The 22,418-nt window shown below is 36.3% G+C and overlaps 1 protein-coding gene across 1 annotated transcript in view; it reads left to right on the top strand.

The window, feature by feature from the left end:
• PLXDC2 (plexin domain containing 2) overlaps positions 1-22,418 on the top strand; it is a 412,919-nt gene that overhangs the window by 151,630 nt on the left and 238,871 nt on the right. Inside the window, exon 3 of the mRNA XM_079107639.1 lies at positions 14,841-15,052. Coding sequence (XP_078963765.1) covers positions 14,841-15,052 — 212 coding nt within the window. The remainder of the gene's footprint in view (positions 1-14,840; positions 15,053-22,418) is intronic.

Raw genomic sequence — 22,418 nt, 5'->3', positions numbered from 1 at the left:
ATAGAATTGCTAGATCATATGTCAGTCCTCTTTTTATTTTTTTGAGGAAATGACATGCTGTTTTCCATGATTGTACCAACATTCCCACCAACGGTGTGCAAGGTTGTAACCCCCCTCACCAGCACTTCCTTTATCTCCTTGATAATAGCCATTCTTACTGGAATATGGTGATATCTCATTGTGGTTTGGATTTGCCTTTCTCTGATAACGAGTGATGTTGAACATTTTTTTTTTTCATGTACCTGTTGGCTATTTGTGTGACTTCTTTTGAGAAATATCTATGTAGGTCTATTGCCAATTTTTTTTTACTGAGGTTATATATCTTTTTTTTTTGCTACTGAGCTTTTGGAGTTCCCTATGTATTCTGATATTAATTCCTTGTCAGATGCACAATTTGCAAATATTTTATTTCTGATGATGGTTTCCTTTGTAGTACAGAAATTTTTTAGTTTGCTGTAATTTCATTTGTCTATATTGTTTCCTATGCCTTTGGGAGTCTTGTTCAAAAATTGCCTGAATATTCCAATGTCCTGCAGTGTTTCCCCCGATGTTTTCTTCTAATAGTTTCTCTGATTCAGGTCCTGCATTTAAGCTTTCTTTCCATTTTGAGTTGATGTTTGTAACTCCTGTCAGATAAGGTACTAGTTTCATTCTTCTGCATGTGGATACCCAACTTCTCTGGCACCATGTTTTGAAAACACGCTTTTTTCTAATATGTGTTCTTAATACCTTTGTTGAAAACGTAGTAAATGTGCAGATATACCTATCTGTGTATCTGTAGTAAATGTGCAGATATACCTATAGGCTCTGTATTCTGTTCCTTTGGTCTATGTGTCTGTTTTCAGGGCAATACTATGTCGTTTTGATTAGTGCAGCTTTATAGTGTGTTTTGAAGTCAGGCAGTGAAATGCCTTCTGCTTTGTTGTTTTTGCTCAAGATTTTTTTTTTTTTTTTTGTCTGTTATAGGTTTTTCTTCTCCTCTTCCTCTTCCTCCTCCTCCTCCTCCTCCTCCTTTTTCTTCTTCTATTTCCATGCAGTCTTTAGGATTTTTTGCGTAGGATCCTTTGGGTTTGGAACCCAGGCAGGTGTTTTCTACCACTGAACTAGTTCTGCAGTCCTTCAGGATTGTCTTGCTCTTATAGTTCCATGAAGTTCATCATTGGTATTTTGACAGAGATTGTATGACTCTGTAGATGACTTTGGGTAGTAGGACATTTTAACAGTATTGATTCTTCCAGTCCATGAGCACAAGAAATCTTTCCACTTTTTTCTGTCCTCTTCAATTTACTTTGTAAATATTTTATAGTTTTCATTGTAGAGATCTTTTACCTATTTGGTTAAAATCATTCCTAGGTATTTTATTTTTAATTTTTGAAACCATCAAAATGGAGTGGCATTCTTAATTTCTATTTCTAGTAATTTGCTATTGGCTTATAGTGTTGCCACTGATTTTTGGATGTTGATTTTATACCTTGCAATTTGCTGAATTTATTTACTAGTTCTAAGAGTTTTTTGGTGGAGTCTTAGGGTTTCAGCAGTCTGACTTTATCCCTTCCAATTTGATTACCCTTTAGTTTTTCCTCTTGGCTGATTGCCATAGCTAGGACTTCCAGTAATATGTAGAATAAAAGAGATGAAAGTGAGCATCCTTGCTTTGTTTCAGATCTTAGAAAACTTAAAGTTTTCTACTTTAAGTAAATAGTAGCTGTTGGATTATTATATATGTCCTTCACTGGGTTGAAGTTAATTCTTGCCTAATTCGTTAGGTGTTTTTTATCATAAAGTGATGTCAAATTTTATCAAATGTTATTTCTACATTTCTTCAGATGATCATATGATTTTGACTTCAGTTGTATTCTTTTTCAAAAAAATATTTTTTAGTTGTAAATAGATATTTATTCATTTATTTATTTATGGTACTGAGAATCTAACCCAGTGCCTCTCACAGGACAGACAAGTGCTCTACCACTGAGACACACCCCAGCCTTTGTTGTATTCTTAATAGTTCAATTTTTATATTAGAAGAAAAACAATATTTAGTTTAATGTTTTTAAAATCTTTCAGATAGGGGCTGGGGAGATAGTTCAGTGGGTAGAGTGCTTGCCTTGTAAGCACAAGGCCCTGGGTTAGATCCCCAGCACCAAAAAAAAAAAAAAAAAAAAAAAAACTTTCGGATAGAATAGTGCTTCTGTTTTGTTTTGTTTATAGAAGGGATGAATGTTACTATATGGAAATTGTGGACAGTCCATCTTTCAGTGATTTGTTGAGTTGGAGCATCCCTCCTTGGATATAACATATTTATAGAACAAAGTAATTATTGCCATCGTAATTGCTGAACATAATAAATATATAAAATGTAGTCTTTGACAACATCCTGTCAATGAGTGCTTGCCCAGTAATGAATGATGTTGTAGTTTTAATTATTTTATGAAATTTGGATAATTTTCTTTGTCATGAACTAACATAAGGAAACCATTGGGGGAGTTTTCCCTCAATTTATATTGTAATACTACTTAAAGAAGTTAGTTTTCTAATTTGTCTAGAATTTTCTTATATGTAAAAAAACACTAATAAAAAAAGTAATTTGAAGGAGAAAGAAGAATGAAGTCATTGCATTCTAAGAGTTAGAGCTCTGCTAATCTTTTAAGTGTCTGATGTGTCCCTGCTGAAAAGTCAATTTCCATCTCACTTTGGTGGCTTCATCCTTCATACAACTGGTTGTTTGTATATTTTAGGAATATATCACAAAAAATGAAATCTAATTTTAGTATAGTTTTCACTGTCTTGATTTCTTTTTTAATGTAATTTTGTTGATTGTGGTTTATTTACAATGTTAGTTAAATTGTGTAATCAGCATAAACATATGCAATCATGCAAATCAATTAAGAGATGTTATTTGGGAAAGCAGTGACAGAATTCAGACATTCATGGCATTTGAGAAATTCCTGAGAACTTTATTTTATCACTGTTATTTGGATGAATGTTCATTGCTATTCAAATTTAAATATCTCTTTTTTCAAAAAAAATGAAAAAATCTTGTAAAATTCAATGAATTAAAATACAGTATTAAAATTATGATACAGTTGGTGAATAACCAAAGTTTAACTAAATTTGTACTGATCTTGAACTTTCTATTTCTCATCATTTACTCATTTTCAGCTTGAAGTTTACCACATTCTTGGGAAAGAGAGAGACTAATTGGAAGATGATTTGTTTTTTTAACTCAAAATTGTAGGTTTACATAGAGAAACATTTTTTTTCCCCACATCAAGGTGTTTCATCTTGAACACTAACTTGAGTTAATCATAAAGTGTCCTAAGCGAATTGTGCTATCTGCCAATAAATATTCAAAAATGACTTAATCAAGTAAGTCAATCTTTGCATATAAAGTATTCCAAATTTAAATATGAAGAACAATGATTCTACTTGGTTTGAAGAATTACTGTGTGATTCTACATCCTGTACAAGCAGAAGAATGAGACGTTATATTCCATTTTTGTATCATGTGTCCAAATGCATTCTACTCTCATGTACAACTAATTAGAACTTAAATAAATAAAAGAAAAAAAGAATTACATACTCTCCCCTGTAACTAAATACTTATGAATCCTTTGCCTCACAATTTTCTTCGATATTTAGAAGCATAAATCTTTCCTGTGTTTTTTTTTTCATAGAACTTTTTGTAGTTATTTTGAGATATCAGAGCTAAGTGGTTTTTCCCACTGCTTTATGGTTCTAAGATCGTGTGAAGATTTATTTCATTAACTATATGAATCAAATGTGAGAAGTAGAATAACTTGAGGAAAATTACTTTCTCTAGTTGTATTAATCTCTCCGAGCCTTTTAGAGGATTTTGAAGTTATAGTGCTATAATTCTGATCTTTTATTTGATGGAATGCATACATAGAAAAAGAGATGAGAAAAGTATAGGAATTTGCACAGAAATTTGTAGTACTAATTTTTTCCAGAAATGACCCCATGTATCCAGGTAGCTAAGGATAAAAATGTTAAGCATAAAAAGAAGATTGTCCTAAGCATGAGCTGCTCTCAAGGGGATCACAACACTACCACCCCAACTACGCCATGCCATGAACCAGGGAAACAGTCCAGCTGGGAGCCCGGGTAGTTTTAGTGAATATTTACTGTAATAGCAAAAAGGAACATGGATGTAAAAAAAAATACATGTCACTCCCCTTACCCTGGATTAGTTCACAGTCATTTGCAGAGGAATGTCATTTAATCAATAATTATAATACAGTGAGAACACAGCAATACATTTTAGTAAAGTTTAGAAATCTCATTAAAATAACTGTAGGAAAGGGAAGCCATGGGGGTGATGAAAGTCTTCATCAGGTTGAATAGTTGAGTGTTGGTGGCCTTTAATAACAGGGACAGTGCTTTTTTTCTCTCTCCAAATATGCAACAGATTGTATAAAATGTATAAGATGTATATATGCTAAAAGAACAAACCCAAAACAGCAGCCATCTTGAATAACAGAGAAAAGGGCTGGCAGTACTACCATATATTTGTGTGTGTGTGTGTGTGTGTGTGTGTGTGCGCGCGCCTGCTGCGTGTGTGCAAACACATACATGTATAAATATTTTTTATTTTCCAATTCAAATTTTAAGTAGTTTCCTGTACATATTCACATTTTTTAACACAACTTTTAATATTCTCACAATATCACCCATTAAAGTCTTTTAGCAAAAGCTTGAAAGCTACCCAGAAGTAATTTTGTTAAAAGTAGAATCCCTGTAGTATTATTAAATTATATAACATTAGAGTTCGATACATGTTAAAAAATGCCTTATGTAATACTGAGAAGTACAATTTTACATTAAATCTTTGGGAATGCAGAGAAGGATTTTACTTTATTGCATTTTTTTGGACTTCCTAAAATGGTTACTATTTTGATATATTTATTAGTATTCAGATTTTCATCTCTGAACTATTTGTGGTTTTGCCCACATTTTCAAAAATTGAAGACTAACTTCTTTTCAGTTGGTAGGATACATTTGCATTTATTAAGATAAACTATATGTGATTGTCATTTTGCATAGATATACATTGTATCAATGTTGATTTGAATTATTGGTGTTTTTCCTGTGGGCCTATTAAACATATATAAAGCTGAAAGAGGGATATTTATTAATTTAGAGATTTTTAATGCCTATTTTTATGTTTGTGTGTTTTGTGTGATCACTGAGTTTGCAACTACTTTTTAAACTTTTTGAGACTCTATTTTGTTTACCCTGTGTACTCAAACTTAGCACACAATAGGTGGTCTATAAATGTTGTTTCCCTGGTTTTATTTTTCAGCCTTATTCAGGAATAATGTTTAACAATCAATGACTAATATTATCTGATCATTTATAATGGACAAAAACCAGGCCATAAGGCCGAGCAGGGACCTAACTGCATTATCTAACCAGGTATCATAATCATCCCATTACTGTGGATTTACTTTCCATGATTTCATTTATTCACAGTCAGCTATATTCTGAAAATATTAACTATCAAATTCCAAACATAGGCAATTACTAAGTTTTAAATCGTGTGCTGTTCTGAGTAGCATGATGAAATCTCACACTGAATCCTTCCATCCAGCTGCGATGTGAATCATTCCTTTGTTCAGTGTATCCATGCTGTATATACTACCCACCCATTCATCACTTGGGAGCCTTTACATCTTGGTATCAGATTAAACAACTCTTATTTTAATTAGTAATGACCCAAAGCCCAAAGTAGTGATGTGGGCAATTTGGATGTGCCTTACCTAAACTGTAAAGTGCTTCCTTTATGTGTAAAGGTGCAAGTTATTGAATTAATAAGGAAAGAAAAAAAAATCATATGCTGAAAATGCTAATGTCTATGTTAAGAATGAATCTTCCATTTTTGAAACTATGAAGAAGGAAAAAGAAATTCATGCTAATTTTTCTATTACACTTCAACCTGCAACAGTTAATGAACATGGTGCTTGATAAATGCTTAGTAGAGATAGAAAAGTCATTATATTATAGGATATGGTTTTCAGGCAGCCACTGGGGTCCCAAAACATATCCCCTGTGAATAAAGGGGGGTTATTCCCTCTTGGTTATTCAATTGTATGTCGAGCATTGCTTATCTTTTGAGGACAGGTAGAAGTCCAGTTCACTACTAAATTGTTTCAGGTCAAACTTGAGAATGACATAGTCAAATTTCAGAAAAGTAACAGTGAGTTTGTTTCTGGGAGTATGTGATGTCTTCTATTTATGAACATCATCTTTTAAGACCCTGAATAGCTATGTGATTAGCCTATAGTTATATCCTTAGAGTTCTACATTTAAAAAATATTGATAATAGAGATAACTTTGTGGTGAGAATGTTTTAGGTATTGCTGACCAATGTCCAAGTCCAAACCAATCTCTAGAGGACATTTAACCTATGGAAATTTGGTACTAAAATTCTAATGTTTGATTTATGTGATTTAAATCAGGTAGAATTTGCAAAATACGATCTGATAGAATCACATGTGTTGATTGTCATCTGTGGTCATTGGCTCAGTCAGTCTAGTCTCAACAGCAGGTCATCTGGGATTCTGACCCCACAAACAGAATATGATGTAATGACAATATGGAATGAGATTGAGTCCATCAGACATCTGGCCACCTTAATTTAATAGAAGGCCCTCAGTGATTTGGGCCCTAGACATTTGGACATCATCTCTGACACCGGGCACCATTGTAACAATTGATTCCATCTGGCTTGTTCTGGCTCAGAATATTCACATTTTCCCGAGAGAGAGGCTGTTGGCCGTGACTGGCCCTTGTTTACAGAATTTTCTGTCTCCCATAGTTGGCAGAGTAACACTTTTGATGCATCAGGACATAAGTTTTTAGTGAAAGGCCCTAATTTTAAAATGAGCCATTCCCAAGACAGGAATCAAAGGCGGTATAGGATGACTAATGAATCAAAGTGTAAAGCTTTTTACCAGTTTCAGTTACTTACTGTGTTGTGAGACCACCAAACTATCATAATACATGGATTTTGCCAAATAAAATAGGAAACCTGAAAACAAATGTAGAATATTTAATATATGACTGCAAATTGCCTAAAACATATTAATAAGATATTCAGTTAAATAGTAGAATGGTAGCAAGATATTTAGTTAAATAGAACTGAACATTTAGTTGAACTGTAGAATAATGGACTTTTACAACTTGGAGGAACCATAAAGGTTATAAGGCTGCATCTCCTCATTTGCAGATGGTATGAGGTTACATACTTAAATATTCTATGTGGGTTTTGGGTTCATAATGCAGTGTTCTCTATGAACAATCACAAAGCTTTTATTAAAAGATAGAACCCCTGATTTAATTAGATGCTCTTAACCTATGTCTAGATTACTTGTAGATTACAGCTCCTGTGGAAATGACCCTGTTGCCTAAGTCTGATAGATTTATCTGAATACTCATTTCTTGGATGATTGTTCTTTCATAAGATAGGAAGTTATCGTCACGGTAAAACAAGTGATGAAATGAACTTGAATTCCATTTTTAAAAAAATTTCACTAGGAAGTTAGTAGAAAAATCCTCAGTGAAAAAGAAGATTATTTTTAACTACTTCCCAACCTTTTGAGTTATAATAAAATGCATAGTCAGTATCAGTAGCTGTTCCTTGCTGACTTTGCTCAGGGTGCTCAGACACAGTGCTGGTGTGCTTCTGTCCTCACTTGCTCTCATCTACTAGATTGTTTACTTACCTTTGCTGTTTCAATGGCACATTTTACCTGTTATTTATTTATTTATTTTTCCTTTTAGATAGTTATATCACTAGGATTGAGACAGATTGCTAAATTGAGGTCTGGAAGGGAAGGGTTGATCAGAGGTAGATTATATAACAGTACAGAACAAATCAGTATCCTCATATGTAAAGTGCGATGTTAGAACATGCTGGAGACATTACTAACCCTCACTGATAGCAGTTATTATTTTTATCATTAACGATTTATTATAAGCAATGTATAAACACCTTTGTTCTCAACCGTTAACAGTTTTCTTCTACTTTTAATACTCTGTTATTGTAGTTCCTTAACATTGTCTTCAGTTTTATTAATGAGCACTCACAAGACTGACTGAGTTTTCTATTTCCCATAGGAAAATTTACTATTGTTACCTACAAACTAAAAAGTCCACAATTTTATTTAATAGTAAAATTATAAAGTATTAAATGTTATCAGTGTAAATTGATTTGGTGTATATTTTGAATCAAGTGCTTGATAATCAGAGTTTCACATTCTAGTTTGTTTTCTTTATATTTTTCTTAAACTTCCAAATGTTCTTCACAAAAAATGTGCCATACAATGAACAAGATTGCTGCCATGACCTGAAGTGAGAGAAGGATAAAGGTGTAGAGCAGATGGGGTGCAGGGCACTTGCTTCTTGGCCATGGCCCTTAAAGTCCTAATTCTCTGCTGCCTGAGAGATTGAACACTAGCTTCTAGAGTAATTTTCTACTTACTTTCTATTTTCAATTTCTAATTGTTCTCTTTTCATTGACTTCATAGTATTTCAATCTCTCTGGACTATGCCCACATTCTTCAAAGACATGTGTTATATTTCTCAGTGATCTCATTACCAAAGAGGACAGAGATGATAAACTGTGACTATGGTGTCGCTGGACATTACACAACTGGCCAGTGACCCATTCTAAGTCAAATTCATCTCAGATCAATAAAGGCATCTACAGATTTGTTTCCCATTATTTTCTCCTTCTTCCACTCTTTTCTCTGATTACTCAGAAACACAGTTGAAGGCACTAAATAGGAAAGTGATACCATATGTAAACTTTAAAGATCCTGTCTTGAACCTAGTCAATCATGCATTCATTGATTTATTATTTTAAAACTGGGCCCTTATTAGATGCCAATGCCTGTACTTGTTCCAATCAGACACCCCAAAACATGAATAAGATAGAGTCACTACTCTAAAACATCTCATTTTTGGGGCTCCAAGAAACCCCCACCCAATTTGGTGATTTACTAAGTGGATTCCAAGAGTCATCATGTAGTCACACTCAGGATTTGATTTATTACAGCCAAAGAATACAAAGCCAAATCAGCAAAGATAAAAGGCCCTTGGGATAGTGTCTGTGGAATCCAGGGCACATATCTAAGTGTCCTTTTCAGGCACACGGGAATGTATTTCTAATGCATTGCTCCAGCAATGAGTTGTGACAACACACATGAAATATTGTCTATCAAGGAAGCTGATTATAAAATTAGTCCTCATGATTTTATTTGGAGTTATTCACACAGTTACTTTCTGTCTAGCACATATGTACTTAAATTCCAGACTCCCAGAAGGAAGGCAGATATATGATATTATGTACCCAAATGACTCAGGTACAGCAAGGCACTTCTAGCGGGGAAGGCTTGGGGACCCTCTCTCAGACTCAGTTCCTAGGAGTCAGTCCAGTGCCAACCATGCAAAAGGCCTTCCTAAAGCAAGCGAGTCTCAGGCCTGCTATGTGAATTCTTTCCCTACAACCTCATATTCAAGTAGGTAGGCATAAACATGTCTTAAAAGTCAGGTGAAAGGAGTTATTGGATTATGAGAGAAAATTCAGTTAGCTCTTCAAGGGACGGTTCATTTAAAAGACAATATTTGAGCTGGATCTTGAAGGAGTTGAAAGATTTACCAAAGGTTTGGGGGTGGGGGACAGTTTTCATTTATGCAAAGGTAGCTATGTTCATTGTTGGTAATGAGGTTATTGAGAAATTCTGTGTGCTGGGAATGTTACATTGTGATGTGGAAAGAGAAAAGTAGCTGGAGCAAATACCTGAAGTGTTTTATAGTTGGGTCGATAGGGAGGACCCAGGAAGCACAATAATGTCCTGGAGAGCTTTAATAACATATGGCAGCAAGGTCCCACTCAGAACCTCCAATCCTTCTAGATCAAGCGTTCTCTAAGCTTATCTACTACAGTTACCTTCCTCTGTAATGCTGTCAAAACTTCAAAGTCCAACTTGGCTGGACAGATCATTAATGAACATAACCACAGATATAATTGTTTTATAGAATCTTCTCTTCAGTTCTGCAATAAATTGAGATGCAAAACCATATGGCAGTCTACCTTAGCCAAATATTTTCATGTGATCTCAGATGAATCTAGCAGTAAATCTGATTTCAATGGGGGGGGCTTAATGTTTCTGCAGAGGATTCACAATGGTGATTTGGTTCACCTGTAAAGTACAAAACAGAGTGTCTCTCAAAAGGTGGCATAGCAATGAGTTGAGATGCATGTCAATGTATGCAGCTACTTCTTGGTAGTTTGGCATGTGGATATAATGCATATAGTTCATAGTCAGGTGTCAAGAAATAGGGTCAGATATTTTTAATACATAACTATTTTAGTTAAAAATACAAGGCATTTAAATAAAATCACTAGGGTCAAACAAAAATAAATATACTCAGCCCATCACAACTTTCTTCCCTTTTGCTTTATTTTATAGCACATAATGGCACAAATGAGACCTCAAGATTTCCAAAAACATTATGAAAATGCACATAAGTTTCTTGTTCTCAGATAAACTTGACATTATGTTGTTTTGTAATGGTGCTCTATTGGAAAAATAACGAAGCACCTTCTTCAATAACAGTGTGCTAATATAATCAAATCAAATGTCTCAAGAATGTGTTAAGATCTATTCATATATTATATGTATAGAAATGTGTTTTTAAAGCTTTGCTTATATCCAAATGGAAATCATTAAATACACTTACCATGAGCTATCTGATGAACAACTGTAGCAAATATGTTGGAGAAAATTATCTTTGAAGGTTTTCCATCATTGGTTTAATTAACATACAGTAGACGGAAAGCAAACAATCTGTTCCACCAGACTCCTCAGCGAGCCCTCCTGTTGCCTTGGTTTTCTCTACAGCTGGGAAGGGGGAAATTATATCCCATCTATCCATTCGTCCTGCTTCTGAATGATTCATTTTGGTGCTGATTTAAAGAATAATTTGGAATATTTTCATGTATTTGAAAACTCATGACATGCAGAAAACCAATTTTCAGTATAGATAATCATGCTTGTGGTTTTTTCTGATTTTTCTATCTTTATAGAAAAATCTTTCTGTAAAACATCCACTTTGACTTGTTTTATGTTCTCTAAAAGTCATTCCAAAGTGGGATTGAATCTACACCGATTTCATACTTCAGTCTTGATGAGCCTTGTACACTGAATTATGAATACAGAGTAACATTTCCTCTATGCACGATCCAGAAACCTAGCCTAGTCATAACATAACCAGGGAAATGGAATTAGGTTTAAAATGGCAACCCAAAGGATGTTCTCAGAGGCCAGGTCTTACATTCAGAATTTTTTTCATTACAGATTCTCCCAGGCCCTTCCTAAGTTCCTGTTTATTCTTTGTAAACACAATTAGAGGGAGCAAATAATTGGTTTCAGAGTTTGTGGTGGCAGATTTTAGGAGAAGCAAACATGTGGATGATAGAGGGATGCCAACAGACCCTTGGGAACTCTGTCAGTGGACAGCCACACAAGCAAGCAAGATCTGTCAGTGCATGGTGAAGGCACCTGTGGAAATGTCACAGGGAACCCCATTAGTATGTACAATCAATATATGTTCATCATAAACCAAAATAATCATTTAAACATTAAATGGTGAAAAGAAAAAAAAATCAGGAACCATTGTTAAACAATGGGACAAAAAAGAAGCCCATAGCAGTCTGGAACAACCTCGAAAGTACCAGAGTAAGCATGACTCCTTCTTTTTTTTTTTTTTTTTTTTTTTTTTTTTTTTTTGTGATACTGGGGAATCGAACTCAGGGCCTTATGCTGCAAGGCAAGCACTCTACCAGCTGAGCTATCTCCCCAGCCCATGACTCCTTCTTTTATACAGGAGTCCTGTCTTCTAAATTCACTCTCCCCAATAATCCTGCTGAAGATTTAGTTTGCATGTTCGCTCCAAAAATAAGTGTTTGACGCAATAATCAGAATTCTTGGATTTCAACTTAAATGGTAAATAAGAAATCATCATTCCTAGGTTTTGAAGCTTCTTTGTAGTTGTTTTTAGAGTAAATGGACAGAGAGAAATGTGAAAAGGAGGATTTGAGGAACTTGAGAAGTAGAATCTATTTTTCCTCCACAGTTATTTATTCTATCTGCTTCTGCTCAGGCCAGGATTCTGGGGCCTGAGGTGAGGCCAATGGAGGATACAGAAAGAACTATTTTGACCTATGTTTTACATACCCCAAAGAACATTATAGAATTAATATCAGAAAGCAGAAAATAACATCTCTTTAAAAGAAACTAAAAGGTAAGGGTGGTGGGCACATGACTGAGGTCCCCGCTAATCAGGAGGCTGAGGCAGGAGGATCCTAAGAGCCCAAGAGTTCAAGACCAGCCTAGGCAACATAGTGAGGCCCAAACGCAAAAGAAAGAAAAGAAGAAAATATTTTTAGTGAAATAAAAGAAACCAAGAGTTACTTTGAAATTCTTTTTTGGAGATTTTTAATGAAGACAAATTCTTGGAGATTTAGGTATATTTTCACTTCATTTACACTTTAGAGTTCTGCATGCTCCTCACTGTAGAGATCCTGTGTTACTGTGTGTATTTTTTTAAATCTAGTTTTCTGTCTGTTGCAGTTCAATTCATTTACTGCATTATGTTCCTTACTATTTCTTATCAAGACCAACATTCTAACAGGGATTCTACCTCAGTGTTCAGTTGTCCCTTCATGACTATTGGTACACCCAAAGGTGTCATCTTGTCCCCCAGGTGTAACTGAGAGCCACCAACCTGAATACAAGTCAAATGTGTCTCCGAAGTTGACTCTGGTTTTGTACTGGGAGGTTTTCTCTGGTTGTTTTAAAATTTTATTGCATACCTTTGTTGTGAGTTGCCTCATATATTTTTGATAATGAGGAAGGATATATAAATAAAGCACGTAAAATTGCTGCGCCTAAGATCATAGGTCTTGAGCCTGACACATTCTCAGAAAATGCTGTCTGACTTTGCAGGTTAGACATTTTCATTCTCCTTTAAAATATGGGGCAACTAAAGCACAGAGAGTTTGCTAAATTATGTTGAAGCCCACAACCAGCAAACCTAACAGTAAGAATCCCAGCCCAGGTCTCCTAATCTTGGTAGATTTTCCATTACTTAATTCTGTCTGGTACTGTGATTCTTGCTCCAAAAGAGACTGTCAGCAGTTTCCATTCATTCACTCATTCAGTCTTTGATGAACATTAAGGTACTGTTCAATGGCCAGCGGGGACAAGAGTGTTATAAAAGAAGCATTTTCTAGAATGACAATGACAATATTGATATCACATGTGCACTGAGCTAAGTGGAGGGAGGCTGGGAACCATGTGAGACCCTTCCTGTACATGAGTTTTGGTTTTAAGGCAGTGTTGGGGATTGGACCAGGACCTTGGGCATGCCAGGCAAGTGTCAAACCTTTGCCCATGCAGGTTTATTTAGAGTACAGCTCAGTGAATTGAACACACTGCAGTATTTCTCTGGTTTTTGACTTTCTCCCTATGTAGTTGTAATTATTTTGGTCCTTGTGGTTCTTTTGGAGACTCTCTGGTAGGTTTTTTTCCTCTGGTTCTATCCTCCAAGGCTTCTGGATGTAAGAGATCTTTGAGGTTCACTGCTAAACCTTTGACTGTCCTCTATGTCTAGAAGAATTATTAGCACCTGAGTTGAAAGGGAGAGATTTTCAGCCATTGTGCCTGCAAGTGATAGTGGTAACTTTTAGTTACTGGAGTTCTAAATCGCCGATTCAATGATATGAAAAGCTACGTTAAATACACCTTGGTTTCTTGGAATGTTCTTGTATAGAGGGGAATGTCCTGACCATAATTAAATCACTTCTCTCTTAGCCCTTTTTGAACTTGTATCTGGCCAGTTATAAAGCCTGTCAATTCACATCTTTTGGTAATGGTTGCATAGAATAAGGCTGTTCTTCTTGCTCAGAAACTGAATTTTCAATCCTTGTGGTACACCTTCCCCTGCTGACCTACTGAAATGAAAGACTGGGAGTGATGATTAAATCTAATTTTCCCTCCTGTAGTGGCAGACTGAGCTGGGTCAGTAGGCTGGTCCTTGCAGATGGCTTTAAAGTGCCTCTGTGATTTGATCTCCTTGCCGTCCCATCCATTTCTATAAGTGCCTATCACTGTCATCCTTTACCATCCTGACAAGATCCCAAGGTGAGAACAGCACAAATGAACAAGTGAGATTCCAATGACTCCTGTGGGTGTTGCTTATTAAATGAGTTAGGCAATGAACCAAGTCTGGCTTGTAAACTACAGGGCAGGTTAGCACATTTACAAGAAGATGAGGCCATATATTATTTAACCCATTCAAAGACATTGTTTTTTCTTTGCATACCAGCACAAATCATGTGAAATAAATGTAAGCTTACAAATTGGTAAGGTTTGACTTTTATTTTCAAATTAGCTCAAAATCTCTTAATTTCTTTCTTTTGTTTGGATTCTAGCTTGCTTTTCAGAACAGTTAAAGGACATCTGTGAAGTGCATGTGTGCAGGGCGTGAGGGAAGGAAGTAAATACACATTGCTGAATTGTGCACCTATTTTAGGAACTCTGCAAGATCTGCACATTAACCATTGTCACATTTTCTGGTGCATCCTGAGATGCATCCTACTCAGGGATGATCAGGCCAACTCAAAATATTGTAAGCGAGCTGATTTCACTGTTGCAAGTGGGTTGCCTATTCTAATGACTAGCAAAGTTCCTTCTTCACTAGTAGATAGTATGTATATGATACCAAGAGGTAACATAGTTTGCTTCTTTTTTCAGATTGGAGATATGAGGTTGCTCAGGCCTTCCCTGGAACAACAGAGGAGGTGGAAGTGGACTCACAGGCATACAGCCACAGGTGGAAAAGGAACCTGGACCCTCTCAAGGCAGTAGACACCAACCGAGCAAGCATGGGCCAAGACTCTCCAGAACCCAGAGGCTTCTCAGACCTGCTACTGGATGATGGGCAGGACAACGCCACCCAGATTGAGGTAGATAAGTTATATGGGTAGTTGAGAGGGATTAATGAATCTATTTCTTGTAATGTGCCCAACTTCTACTATACATATGTCTTCTCTTTATCTCAATCTCAACCTCTTGGTCTTAAAAAAAATTCATTTTATTAATTTAGTAACTAACCCATTTACTCATCCACTAATTCACTCATGAAACATACAAATGTGGACTTGGAATGGTGACAGCTTTGAGGCGACAGCATAGCACCTGTTGTACAGGAATTGATAGTGTTGGAGGGTACAAAGACTCTAACCAGATCATCCATGTACTGTAAGGCATGTACAAAAATGTGTATCATGGTGTGCCAGGCAGGAGGGCAGGATGAATCCCTCTTGGGTTTGGGGGTTGGAGTGTTAACAAAGAGGTTTTGCCCAGGATTGGGTATTTAGGCAGGAGCTTAGCTGATTGAGAGGTGTTTGCTTGTTCAATAACTTATTACTGGGAAGAAAGAAGGCCATTCCCGGCAGTGTGAATTGCCTCTATAATGGCTGAGTGTTGAAACAGCATGTAGCATGTTGGAGAGTTTTGCAGGTGACCAAGTGTCACAGTTTGCCCAAGGCTATAGGAGTTTCCAGGAATCTAGGACTTCCAGTGCTAATAATGGGATAGTTCTGTACAAACTGGGATGCTTGGCCACTCTGTGACTGTGCATTGTTCTCTGCTATGGTTGGAGCCATGAAGCAGAGGGAGGAGGAAGTTTGGAGAGAGTTTTGGTGAGTGTGAAGTTTGCAGAGCACACGTTTCAGGCAGATTTTAGGATCACTCAGAAGCCTCAAAGGTGGTAGTACATTTCTTTTTTCTAGATCCTTAACATTGCAATCCTAAGCTATGATCTTGATTGTTAAATAGACACAACCAAAACAAATAAGTAAACCCAAATGAGAATAGAGGCTAATTATTTGGTTTGCTACACAAAGGGTGTCAGCCACTATCATTTGCCTTTGCTGAAGACTCAAAGGAAGGTAAAGGGGTGGAAAAATACTGGGGAAAGGGGAGGCTTGGGTATGCTCTGATTGGAGGAGGTTGGCATGGGAAGCTGCTGGTGGACTAATTAGAAATAGCATCTTTGGTGAATGGTTTGAGCGACATATTTGATTTCCATATTTGGTCCTAAGTTAGAAACAGGGACAAGGATAAACGGACGATCCCAGTTATTAATCAAATCCTGACCATTCAATTCTGACTACTACCAAGGCTGTGATTTGGTTTCTTGGACTGGTTGATATAGCACTTGGGTGTCACAGTTCCTTGGTGATACAGTCTGGCCATTTTCTGTTTGTATATTATCTCTCTGTCTGAATTTTTAGTTCCTACTTTCTCCCAGATGACAGGCTTGTGATTTTTACGAACCAGGCAGCACACTTTCTCTGTGCCACTGTCTCTGAAATGCTCATTATTTATGAAAAGAACTCAAATGTCATGGGACAGATACTATAATCCTACAAATGGTACCAAGGTATCATTTTGTTCCATCACAGTGAGAGAAATTATCAGAAGATCTGAAGCAGAGGCTGTTGGAATTCTGTATATGTGACAAGCCCAGCAATTTCTGAAACCCTCTGCATGACCTTAGCTGGTATGCGGCTGTGGTGTTTCCTGACTCCCAGTCCCTTTAACCAGCAGCAGGGGATACATAAGGAGCAGAAGATGTCATGTAATACCCATGAGAGACTATTCTGACTCTTACAGTGGGGCCTGCTATTCTGGTAACAGTGTGATTTTAACATCTTGAGGGTAGGTAATATCTTCTACCCCTGGTCACTTCTTTGCTGGGGCATAGCATAAAGAAGAGAGAGTCTACCTGAAAGAATCAGACAGGTACTCTGCCTGGAACTAGAACCTGACAGTCTGAAGGAGAGTAGTAGGGATTCCTGGAACTCTGAGATCTCTCCTCATCACTAGTGTAATAAAAAGTCCCTTTTCTCAGGGATTTATTAACACTTCTCAAAACATAATCCCATTGTTGTTGTAATTGTGATTTTGTTATTCTATCAGTTTTTCTCTTTTTCACTTTAACAGAGGGAAATCACAAATGATCAGGAGTTTTGAATCAGTAAAATGTAGAAGGAAGGATGGGCAGGTAGATCTTTTATGGAAACGTACTTGAGGCCAAAATTCTGATGGGTGCTATATGCTATATGCTGTCTGGTTGGGTCCTTATGGCAACCTTGTGAGATGTGTGTCCCCAGTTTTCCTGGGCAATAATAATGACTTTTTACACAGTGTTTTTCTGAGGTCTTCTATTAATCAGTATGGGGCTGGTGTTCAAACCCAAAGTTGACAAGCTCCCAAGAGTAAGCCTTCTAGTACCTGAGCTTCCTCAGGAACACAATAGATGGAGACACAATAGCAATTGCTTTATGTAGTGATTTTGGACAGGCAGTCCCTGCATATCCACATGGGTGGAAACTTAGGGTTTCGATCTGCCTGGAAAGAGTTTATCATGGAGCTACATCTGCTCTTATCATTAAGGAGCACTGCCTACCCTTTTATTGAAATTTATTTTGATGGGGTTCTGGGTTTTAATGGAGATGATGGGGAGTCTTCCTAAGTTGCTTCTAGGCACTGCTACTTGTTTTTAAAACAAAAATCTTTGTTTGAAACATCTTCAGAAAGTTTTACTTATCCTGATCCTTAAGTAGCATTTAGGATATATTAAACATAGCCTGGCCTTGCAGTAGTCTTTTTTGGGCCTCTCTTGGGAAGAATACTTTTGCCCAATTGAGTTGAATAATAAAAATAAAAGGAACCAATCAGTTAGAGTGATTACTCACTGGTAACCATAGTGGCAAGATTTTTCTTACCTTTTAGGAATAAGCCTTTTGGTTCATATTGCTAAATACAAGCAAGCTGCATGAAAGACTATGGTTATCTTTTCCTTTAGATGCTTTCATAGTCTATTTCAGAAATCAGAATCATTTTGTCCAGCAGCCCTGGCTGTAGTAGTAGCTACTAAAATCATTTGTATCCCAGTGAGACGAAAACCACTGAGAAGGGTTTTCTTGAAAATGTTCTCTTTTCTTCCATTGTCTAGACTTTATTTCCATTTAAGAAAACAAAAAGCAAACAAACAAACAAACAAAAAACCCAAAAGACAATAGCATGCTTACCCTTCCAGTACAAATTCATTCTGAAATAAACAAAGGCTGTTATTCTCTTTGATTTGGTGCTTTGTGATAGTATTTTTCCTGGCTTTGCATCAGAACAGATAATGGAAGGATTGTAAAACTGGCTATCCCAGTTAAAGAATTCTTTCAATTGAAGTTTTATTATTGTTTCTATTGTTTTCTTTTAAAATATTCTTCCCATAAAGATACAAAAATGTTTTGAAGTCTACTGTGCTTCCTGTTTACTGTAAGAACCCACCAATGGTAGCTGTCCTTGTTGATCTGAATGTTGATTTCTGTGAGATTTTTATTCCTTTTTTTTTTTTATACCAGTGATTGAATCCAAGGTCACTTAACCATTGAGCTACATCCCCAACCCTTTTTTATTTTCTTGAGAGACAGAGTCTCACTAAATTGCTTAGGACTTCACTAAGTTGCTAAGGCTGGCCTTGAATTTGTGATTCTCTTGTTTCAGCCTCCCTATCCACTGGGATTATAGGCATGTACCTCCTTGCCCAGTGGGATCTTTATTCCTACATGCCCTCTATTCATGTGACCATGTAATCAGTGAACCTTAGCTGATTAGCAGGAATTAAACTGAAGGTATCAGAAAACACACAGTAAGTGTGCAACTCTTTGTAAGTATTTAAGAGCTATAAACAACTACACAGACCTTTTGGGTGAAGTTGAATTCATTCATGATTTGGCCTTGTTTAAGCAGACTTCTGTGAATCCCATGATTCCAAGGATATAAGCATAAACAGTCTGGGGGACACCTCTTCACCTGGGAGCTGGCTACCCTTCTGTTTCCCAGCTTGGAACTGTTATAGCAAGACCAGTGGTTCCTAGAATGGCAAGTGCCTTAGCAGTTGTTTGCTGAGAATTACAGACACTCCATAAAGCTCAATTTCATCATCCTATCCCTAAAGGACAGTGTTGGTATCTTATAGTACTGCCCTTTATAGAAATCAATCCCAAATTCCTTTCTGACACTCTAAACCAAATATGTAGTTTCTGCCAGTTAGCCACATGTAATATTGGAAACTGTCTTATTCCTTCCCTTGGGACAATAAAAGTACTTATGAAAAAGGACTGTAGAGTGTGATTCCTAGCTGAATTCGAAAGTCCCAGATGACCTATTTTAAAAATAGGGCTTATGGAGCAGATAAAGGTAGTTTCATGATCCAAACAGACTGAGAAATTGTGAGATAAGCCAGTGCCTCTGATTCTTTAACATGCTTACAGATCACCTGAGAATCTGGCTAAATCACACAATTGGAATGTCTTAGTTCTAGGCTAGAGTCTGCCTGATAGTCTATGTTAGGCATTAAAGCGCAGTTATGGTTTGTCGCTAGCTCCCAGAAACGCTCCACAGATACAGGTCTCACACAAGGAACTTTTATTTTATGCAGACAATTCGCGTCTGCACAGGGAAAGGGAAGAAAGAAAGAGAGAACATGGAGCAAGGTTTCTCTCAGACATAGGAATTTCATGGGCTGAGAGGAACCAATCGCAGAGGAGAATTCTTACAGACTGACTGATGGACCAATGACATATTAGAACGAAATGTGGGAGGCAGGAAGATTATGGCAACATAACCCGGAAATTCCTATAACGTGAGAGGCGGGCAAACGCAGATTGACAGGTGGTGGGGGAAGCCAGATTCCTTACAGTCTGTGTTACTAACATGTCCTCCTTGATGACAGCCCTGGCCAGGCTTTGAGTTGCAATGAGCTAGACCACAATGCAGAATCAGGAGTTAGTTTTGAAGATATAAATGGTATGAAAAATCATTTTGTTGTTTACTAACAGAATGCTTTGTAGAGTTCTCATGCTGGTAAATGTAAATAAATAAAATTGTAGGCATATCCAGAAAGAGAGAGAGAGAGGGGGAGAATAAAGCATCACAGTGCCAAGCAACTGAAAAGGAGAAGAAATATGGTGTAGGTTGATTCCTACATGATGGAGAACCTAATCCTGTAGAGAGCCAGGATTAATGTAGGGACAAGGTGACATTTGTATGCGTCATCCTCCATGTGTGCACTGAGTTCATATCTGTGGAAAGCGCAAAGGAGAATGATCATCAAATACATGTGATAGATTTAGCTAAAAATAGAGATCAAGAGATTTTTCTCTTAAATGCATGTGTAAGAGTCTTTGATCTTCTGCCATTGCATATGCTGCCAGTTATGTCAATATCTTATTTTTCCAAGTTGTACAATATGTTTCTTTTAAAATTATCAGTTGTTAAGTGCTACACAGGTTATCATATGAGCTCTTTTTTTTTTTATCTCTAACAAGGTAATCTATTTAAGATGAAAGAAGTCACTGGCAAATGCTGAATCTAAAAATAATGATTGCTCTGATTATTTTTATGAAGAGGCAAATTTTTATTATTTTGATATAGGCAGAATCTCCATGGTGTATTTGTAGTATACAGATCATATCCAATTATCCATCATCAAACTCCTACTGTGTCTGTGTCTTTTAAGCCTAAATAAACTTTCTCAGTTTGAGAGATCTGACAATCAGGATAATGAATATGAATATAAAGTAGTAATAAGATGCATCAACCCACAGAAATAGAGTAATAGGTTTGTGGAACTTGGTGTTGATTCTGTCCTCTAACTGCACTCCACTCAGCGTATGTTAAAAAAAAAAAAAAAAAAAAGGTGATAATCAAAAGAAAGAAAAGTACCACCTGATACTGAACAGTTCTATTACTATATTTATTATGAATGTGAAAAGCTGGGGACTGTTTTTTTTTTTTTAAATGTGGCATTTCCATTTTAGGGAATTTAAAACTTGTAGAGATTTCAGCATGTGGTTGCAGAACCAGAAAACTCTACAAAGGGAATACTAAGATTAATTCTGAAGAAGCACACATACTTGACTCCAAAAGGAATTGCAACTTCCCAAATGTATATAGGTGTCAGATGGATTCCACGAAGTATAAGAAAAAAAACTTTATGGGTGCATACAGTTGAAAATAAGAAGAAATATGGCATAGGTTAATTAACACATGTTGGAGACACTTATTCAGGAGTGAGACAGGATTAATGTAGGGATAAAGTGTTATGGGAAGCAAGTCATGAAGAGAGAGTCAGAAGATAGGTACATGTAAAGATATTTGTAGGCAGAGTTTTGCACAGATAAGCAGGAATAAAATTTTATCTTTGATTGTATAAGACTTTTAGAATTTATACTTGGGATTTATACTGAAAGATTTATACTGAAAGATTTTACATAGGAAAAAGCAAGATTGTATGAATACTCCTAAAACATCCCTCTGGAAGATTGAGTGGGGACTAGATCAGAAAACTCAAGTCTAGAAGGAAAAAGATGAGTTCAGTTTATCTGAGAATAGTTGTGAGGTGAAAAGAGATAGTGGTTAGGGAGGCTATGGATGAACATATGAATTACAGAAATATTTATATTTTCACCATTAATTGAAATGAACCACTATGGCTGAAATTTTGCCCAGATTTCTGGTGTTTTTCTGACTTTTAATTGCAGATCTTTGTCATTGCCTTTTCTGGGAGGGCAGTTTGTTACTACCAGGACACTACCCATCTTTTGTAGGTTGAGATTTCCCTTCAAGTATATATTGCCAAAGAGCCTACATTAACTGAGAACAAAATCTATTTCAATTTCTTCTGTTTGGGAAATTGGCAAGAATAGGTAGTTTCACACTTCTGATTGAATTCTGTTCATTTTATAATATTGATGAGGACTTTTGCTTTTCACGGAAGAAAATGCACTAAAAATAGTAAATCAGGCAGAAGTGATATCTGCAATTATTGCTCATCCTCTAAAATGATAACGAGGATTAAAATAGAGTATCATATATCTTCTTCAATTATAGATTATTCTTAGCCTGACATGTCAGCTCTTTATTGAAATGAAAATGGAAAAAGATCCATATCTGTCCTTCAAAGAGTTCCATAAAGAATAACTAGATTATCTCTGTGATGCTTCACTGTTAGCTAATTGAGTTTACTTACAGTAATGGCATGGAAATAGTCTTTGGAATGATACATACAAGTTGTAAAGTTAGTAAGTGTATTAGTCATATATTTTATTTTCAGAACTAGAAGCATTCATTGTGAATAATATTTTTGCATTGTCCAAGTACAGAGAAACTTACCATTTTTAATCTCCCCATTCTCTGTAGGATCTTGAGATTAATTATAAGACTATTACACTTAGTTTTTCCTACCTCAGTTTCCTACCT

This window comes from Sciurus vulgaris (genome assembly GCF_902686455.1).
Source record: "Sciurus vulgaris genome assembly, chromosome: 12".
Lineage (NCBI taxonomy): Eukaryota > Metazoa > Chordata > Mammalia > Rodentia > Sciuridae > Sciurus > Sciurus vulgaris.
Note: the sequence above shows the minus strand (reverse complement) of the source record. Positions and strands in the feature narration are given on the sequence as shown.